Source organism: Crocodylus porosus, unplaced genomic scaffold (genome assembly GCF_001723895.1).
Source record: "Crocodylus porosus isolate Cpor-Errol unplaced genomic scaffold, CroPor_comp1, whole genome shotgun sequence".
In the NCBI taxonomy this organism is placed as follows: Eukaryota; Metazoa; Chordata; order Crocodylia; family Crocodylidae; genus Crocodylus; species Crocodylus porosus.
Genome location: NW_017728911.1, coordinates 24,822,623 through 24,830,309, shown reverse-complemented (window position 1 = coordinate 24,830,309; position 7,687 = coordinate 24,822,623). Strand labels below are relative to the sequence as shown.

General features: G+C 41.4%; 1 protein-coding gene and 1 long non-coding RNA gene across 4 annotated transcripts in view; one reads left to right on the top strand and one right to left on the bottom strand.

Moving 5' to 3' along the window:
• LOC109309081 overlaps positions 1-253 on the bottom strand; it is a 1,637-nt gene extending 1,384 nt beyond the window's left edge. Inside the window, exon 1 of the long non-coding RNA XR_002100781.1 lies at positions 164-253. This is a non-coding gene — a long non-coding RNA (uncharacterized LOC109309081). The remainder of the gene's footprint in view (positions 1-163) is intronic.
• Positions 1-7,687, top strand: part of LOC109309078 (hepatoma-derived growth factor-related protein 3) — a 63,260-nt gene that overhangs the window by 6,773 nt on the left and 48,800 nt on the right. Inside the window, exon 1 of one of the 3 annotated variants that reach the window (XM_019533687.1) lies at positions 90-208. The exons of 1 other annotated variant lie outside the window; for it this stretch is intronic. In XM_019533687.1, coding sequence (XP_019389232.1) covers positions 125-208 — 84 coding nt within the window. In that variant the 5' untranslated portion in view covers positions 90-124. Of the gene's footprint in view, positions 1-89; positions 209-792; positions 979-7,687 lie in introns of those variants that run through there. One more of the 3 variants, XM_019533688.1, reaches the window with a different exon arrangement.

Below are 7,687 nucleotides of genomic sequence, written 5' to 3'. Positions count from 1 at the left end.
GTGCGCGCGCGCGCGCGTGTGTGTGTGTGTGTGTGTGTGTGCGCGCGCGCGCGTGTGTGCAAGGGGCAGGCCCGAGCAATCGAGCGCCGATCGGCCCGCCCGGCCCGGCGGCGCTCCCCGGGGGATGGCTCGCCCGAGGCCCCGAGAATACAAGGCGGGAGACCTGGTGTTCGCCAAGATGAAGGGCTACCCGCACTGGCCGGCCAGGGTGAGTGGGGCGAGGGCACCGCGGGGCCCGGGCCCGGGCGGCGGCGCCGCGCTGCTTTGTGCGCCCTCCCCTCGGCGGCCGGGGAAGAGGCCTGGGCTGCAGGCGGCCGCGGCTCCATGTTTGGGGGGAGCCGGCCCGGCCTGGCACAAAGAGCCGGGCCCGAGCGGCGGGGAGGAGCCGGCTCCCCGGCATCTCCCGCCCCGCCTAGCGCGGCCGGGCCTGCCTGGGCCGGGGGGGCCGCACGAGTTCCCGGGGCCCATTGTCCTGCAGCCCGGGGACGGGCCTGCCCTTGAGGCAGGAGGAGGGGGCCGGGGTAGGAGGGCAGGCCGGCCTTGGCATAGCGGGGTGCTGGAGGGCATACAAAGGCTCCCAGGCATCCGTGTGCGAGAAGCCATGTCCAGGCTCTGCAGCGCTTCCACATTCACAGTCCCCCACTGGTGTTTTCTTGGTCTGAAGCCTGCTGGTCCGACTCGCCCGTGGCACCGCTCCGCAGAGCCGGAGGCCCTCGTGCATCTTTTTTCCGACTTCGGGGGTGGTTTATTTTAGTCTAAACACCAGCTGAGACCGCTCCAGTGTGGGGTCGGATCCTGCTCCCATTGAAGTCCGTGGCAAGACCCCCGTTGACTTGTCTGGGAGCAGAACGGAGCCCTTTGTTTTATTGCTTTTTGTGACCTACTCCATGCACATGGGCGCATTTTAATTGCGAGTCCAGCCGAGTGTCTGGGATGGGGTGTGTCACACAGGGTGGATCTTGGCCAGGGGGAAAAAAGGTATGTTGTTCAATGAAACCTGCCCTGGGGTTTCGTTGTCTGTAAGATCTTTCAGTCTGGCTGTGTGTTCATGTACAGCCTATATATGTGTGATCCTCAAGTTCCCATCTATAAATCTATACGTTTTATTTTAAAAACTGGTTAAATCAATCAAGCATTCTCTATTTAATACTGTATTTAAACAATAATTCTGTGTTGTTGTTACCCCATCTGGGGGGGTATCTTGCAATCTTGGCAGAAGTTGCTATGAAGGGGAACATAGTTAACTGTTTTTAGTGAAGTTAAACAGTATTGAAGCAGGACAGAGCGTGCTTAGCAATCTTCAGCACTAAGTTAGCAAACTCTTACACCATCACTTCTCCCTCACTTCATCCTCCAGTATGAATTTGGCTCTGATTCCATTGACTTCCCAGGGACAAGGTTAAGTCTGATATCGACCGGAGTAGCATCGTAGGTGATGTAGGAAGATATAGAAATCTATGGGCAGAAAGTAGCAAGAAAGTAATAATATGTTGAGAGACCAGTGGAAAGTTCTGTCTTGCTGATGGCTTTCTGTGGCTCTTGAGCTGTAGAGACTTGCATAGTATTGTAAACCCATGATGTTGTACATCATCTGGCAGGTGAATAATTTGCAAAGAACCAAAACCTGCAGTCTTTAGTCAGAACACTCGTTGATGGTAACTTGTATTTTTACATGCTTTGCAAAATATTTAGCATATGCAACCTATGTCTTTATAAGGCATTTTTGGGTTCTCGGTGTACAGAAGATGCCATTTCAGTCGTATTACTTGAAAAAGCTTCTCTCTCTCTTTTGATTTTTATAATCTTCACTGAGCAAAAGCCAAAACTCCATTTGCCTTAATTGTAGGCCAGTGGATAGGTCTGTAAGCGTGGTACCCGAGATGAGCTGTTTGAATGGATAAAGTACTGTCTTTGGTATCCAAGTAGATAGTAGCCGTTTGGTATAAAAAGGTTTACATGGCACCTTTGATACTCCAGTAATTGCAAGATGCTCTGCAGAGACATGAGATTACTAGTGGCCAGATCCTCAACTGGTGTGGACCAGTGAAGTTCCATGGAAGCTGGTGAAGTTATACTGATTCACGCTAGCTGAAAGTCTGTTGGATGTCTAGACAATTGAGGTGTCCCATGTACATGCAACAAGAAGAATAAGGATGCTCTTGCTGTTAAAGTCCTGGTCTGAAATTCAGGACCTAGAATTTCAGTTCCTCAAGTGACCATGTAACTTCCCTGGTACAGCCCCCTTCTGTGAAATGGGGTGGCAGGACTGCACAAGGAGATTGTATAGACAAGTCACTGGTGTTTCGGAGTTGATTAGCTCTTACAATAATGGTTACTATATATGTACCTTGTACCTTGATAGACAAAAATATTATAGGTCCCTCTAGATGTTCTAGTCTTGTTTATTGAAATGATGAGGTGAAACAAGAGAGAAAAAACTAGTGGTGTGTCATAAGAGTTAATAAATGTGTTCATTTTATCAATAACCCTGAAAAAATAATAACCAATTAAATGCTGAAATTAGGTGATGATGGGGAAATACAAAGGAAGTCAACTGTTAAGACAAATGTAGGGAGAGAGAAACAAAATTCTGAATGAGCTGAATAAAATAAGAATATGTTCAGGCATATTCAGTCTGCTGAACAAAAAGCTAGGATAATATGGCTTGGGATAAAAGAACCAGGTTTGGCTAGACTCATACAGCTTGTGCAAAGATGGCTAAATTGATTTGGAACAGTACAAGAGAGCTCTGAATGGGTATTACAGTAAATTTTAACCTGAAACACATGGAAAACCTAAGCATCTAATTTCTCATTTAAGGTGAGAATGTGTCCGTTTGAATGACAGTTAAACTACCTCAGCTCAAATGGCTAAAGTTTAGAGTCTCTTGGGTATTTCAATTTAAAAAAAAATTGCTCCTGCTTTAATCTGACATTCCCTTGAATTTGGGATTTGAAAGAGATGTTTGGTTGCAGTGGGGTTGCATGCATGCTTTGTATTAGCAGTCACCACTGAAATGGCAACATTTGCTGGTAGTCACCATTAAAAATGATCTGAGATAATTGCACATATTAGAGTGGAGAATCAGTGTGAAGGTAACTGTTAGTAAACGCTGACATTTTAATGGGGACCACAGACTGTGGGATGTTGAGCAGCTGAGATTATTTTAATAAAATGCAAAGACTAGCTAATAATTTCCAGCCCAATTCATTTGAAGTAGATTAGCTCCATCCTGTTCAGCAAGCATGTACTTAGATACTTTTTTGGACTGGGACCTAGAAGAATAACATTGTTAATACTACAGGGTTAAAGAACTTCAAAGTGTTACATCATGACAGAAGACTATATTCATTCACCAGTAGTAATAAAGAGGAGTGTGGAAATGTATTTTTCTGAGATACATGCATATGAATTTTAGGAAATAAACCTTAGTTCCTGGCCTGAAATGGGATCCTCTCAATTCTACAGGATTCTGAATGGATACCTGGTCCTCACTAATAGATTTCAGTAGGGGATCAGGCCCTGTGTTTTGAAATTGTTAGGTATCATGCTAGGTATTTAACCAACAGCAACTTAGTAAATAATGAGTCTGTATGACAGCTTGGAAAGTTTGGCACTCCAGATAAAGTATAGAACCTTACTTCCATGGTGTAATATGTTTTTAAACAGATATTTTTTTCTTATTAATCATAGGATAAGGGAAGGTATTTTTTCCCTATTGAGGTTTATCTTTTTTGGGGAGAGAAACAAAATTAACACAAAGTGAAGTTTTCTGGATCCAAAGTGCCATCAGAAATAGACAGCATTTCTCTCTATTTTCATGCAAAAACTAGTCTGCAATCTATGAGCATTTTTCCTTGGTCATTTGGGACCTGTCCAGTCTCATTTGCTTAAAGATCACTATGCTTTTCCCCATCTTCCCAGTTCGTTGCTTTGGTCTTCTGACATCATTTTTACTCTGCTGATAAATCCTTATGCACCAATCTGAGCATCTCCTTACTTTTCCTTTTTTTCATTATCTACCACACTCATCCATCATTCTCAGAGTTCTGCAAACATATTTCATGGCAAGCTGTCTTCACTTGCTCCTCATCTTAGATCAATTTGTGCCTTTTTATTTCCTGATTACCTATAAAGCTTTTCTTTTTTGACCTTCTGATCCCAAAGATCTTGAATTTTGAATGCAACACTCCCATGACTTTAGCTGATGCATCTGAAATGATCAAGCTGGGAAGCAGTGAGATAAAGCCTTTTCATGGAATCCTTCTTTGCCTTCAACATTTTTTGCACCAAGGACCACTTTTGCTTAGATAAAATTGTTTGCAGATACTGGGTCAAATTGAAAACAGGTGTACGAAGGCATAGTTTCAGTGACTTCAGCAACTGGTATATATGTAGAGTTTATATTACCTAAGTACCATTCTCTTCATTTCCCAAAGCCAGTACCAAGAAGTATAAATGTGAATATCCTTGGTATTTGGGAGTTCTGGAACCTCTAGTAATTTTTTTTTTCTTTTTTGGATTATAATCCAAAACCTTTGCTTAGTGATCTGTTTTGAGCTGTGATTTAAGATCCTCAGTTGAAACATTTATTTTAACAGGAGGAGTAGTGACTGCAATAAGTAAAAATGTAAAAATGCAACTTTCAGTACAGTTTCTCTTTTTCCTGTTACAGTTAGCTTTTGTCAAACAAAATCCTTTTAGGCTGAAGAGTTCCATACTTGGAATATCCCAGGCTCAGATCAGAGTTCTGGGGAAATTTCAGCGAAATCTATACATAAGGATATGAGAGAGATAAAATCTCCATATGTATAGAGTTCTCTGAAATTTCCAGAGTGTGTTTAGTTCAGGTTTTTGCTGCTTTTTTTTAAATCATTCCAAATACTCATATTATATGATCTTGTACAGATATACCAATGAAACCCTGTATTTTTATATAGATATTTAAATCTGAGTGAATCTTTGAGAATATCTGTAAGTGATAAATACTTAGATGTGTGAAGCTATGATTACTGAAAGGTTTCCACAAACCGGTGGGAAGCTGTCATGTTAGACTTTTTATTTTCCTCATAACTTCAAAGCTGCTCAACCAGTTTTTACCAACCAAAGCCCTTATTGTTGGAAGTAAATACAGGCCCATGGAAATCAGTGGATCTATACTTGTACATGATAAAGGTAAATCTGGTCTCTTGGTAAGACTTGCAACAATCCAGTCCCTCAGTTATTACTGACTGCAGAGATGTATATTAAATGCCGGTTGGTATATTTGACAGATTCTCTGTTCATTGACAATAATGTATGCTGATGCTGGTACACTGTCATAATTTCTTATTATTGTTTGCTATTTATATTAAAGTATCTCCTGGAAGTTCCCCAGCATGCTGGGAGCTGTACAAACTAGTGGAAGCACAGACAGCAAAGTTAACATTGAGTTTTTAACCTTACCTCTTCGTTTCCTGACGTTGTGTGTGCTTGATTTCCCAGCCTGAATGTTGTGTTAGCACACAACATTCTGCATGTAGTGTAATACATATCCTGAAATCAAATGATTCATGACAGCAAACATAGCATATAGGACTATCCTTTTTGAAGAAAGATCAAAAGCACTTCTAGGAGTCATATGGATTAGCTAGTAATGGAGAAGGAATGAAACCCAAGCACAGGGGAAGATTTAAATCTTGTTTTGCATTGCACACTCTTCAGGGCAGGAGCTTTCTTCTTACATATGCTGTGAGAACAATGGGTATGCATCTGGCTGAGGCCTCTCAATGCTACTGTAATACAAATAACAACAAGAATTAGAAAATAGACTAGGGAAGAATCTATCACTGTTGGGGAGCGAACTAGTGGCCAGATTTTTGCATGTAGTGGGAGGTTGGTGCCTAGGTGCTTTTGAAAATCCCAGAAGGTGCCTATTTGTATCTTTAGACAAATACCTTTTAAAAATTTGCCCAGAGGTGACTTAATGCATTCTTGTACATCTCTATCTTCTAAGGCTGTATGAAATTATATATTTACATTAGAAATGAAATATGTATGAAAATATATATTTAGTGACACACACCAAAGATAGAAACCTAAAACATAGGTGGTGAACATTGCAATGGAAGCATGTCATTTAATTGTGCACTCCAACAGGGGCAGCATCAACAAAGAAGGCTCCAGTAGTTTGGCTGATACACAATAGGAGCAACTAGAATAAACAGTTATTTAAAAGAACCCAAGAAATATTTGGCAGAAGACAGCATATCATGAGGTAAAGCTTCTAAAACTTAAAGAAGGAAATGCATCCAGGCTTCCCTTGCTTCCTACTCACAGAAAAGTCTCTGCATTCCTGGCTTTGGGTTTCTGACATTGTTTCATTATTTGTTTGTAACAGCCGGTGCTAAACTTGATACCGAAATTGGAAACAGAGTGCAGATTTCCTTCCAGTTTTGCTTTGTTTTACTTTGACAGACTAGTCCTCATAGTGACTCCTTTTATTTTTGTGCCACAGATAACAGATACTGAAGGAATCATATAGACCTGCTTTATTTATTTATTGAAAATGCACAAAAAGAAAGTGATTAATTAGTTATATGTACTTCATCAGTGTGTTCAAAATAGTAAGCATTTACTGTCGAGCTGTAGTTCCTATTTCCCATTCCAAAATCCCCCACTCTGCAAATGATCCTGGGTCAACCAAAATATTATCTTTGGCATTATAGCTGAGTGCAAAAGACAAAAAGTTTACTTGGATTTCAGTAAGGTTTACTGGCTTTTGTAAGGCCTCTCTGAAGTCTGAAAATGTTTTCTGAAGTCAGTGTGAAAAAATAAGAGGTAGCACTCTGCACACTTATCCACACTTGAAGGGGTATGACTCTGGACACTTTGGCCTCTGGTTCATAAAAAATGTATTATATTTAAATCCCTTCAAATTTTCTCTTAGCAAATTGGCACACATTTATTAGCACACACCTATCACTCTAAAAATACCGACTGGAAATGCTGTTTATTATGCCTTACAGCAACATGTAAAAACCTAGAGAGAAGCTAGTTGTCACCTTCAGTTTAGAAGCTTGGATTGAAGGCCATGTAACACCACAAGAAAAAAAAGCCAAGCCATGAATATTGTACACCAAGGAAATTCTTTGAGACCAGCAATAAACAAAGTAATGTGTATACTGTACCATGGCAGAGTGAGAGAGCAGGAAAGGAAGAAAGGGAAAACAAATAAACTATTAGATGGAGAAAAGGTTCCAGACTGTAGTGATCTAATTGAGGCCATTGGGAAGCCTCTACTCCTGACTTTAAACTAGGGTTTCAACCTGGAAAGTCAATAACCTTGCATTCTTACAACCAAAAATCTATTTGTAAAGCATTGTTATATACAGGAAAGCCTGCAATGTACAATGCCACAATCAGGCAAGCAGTTTCTGAGAATCAATCCCATAACAGTTACTGAATTTATCAAAAATAAATACATATTGAACCTTAAGTATAACCAGCAATGGTCTTGCTCCTTCAGACCTAATGCATGTGCTTCATAGTTTCATAGTTTCATAGTAGCTAGAGTCGGAAGGGACCTAGGTAGATCATCTAGTCCGACCCCCTGCCTGAGCAGGAAAGAGCACCGGGGTCAGATGACCCCGGCAAGGTGCTCATCTAACTTCCTTTTAAAAATCCCCAGGCTTGGAGCCTGCACCAC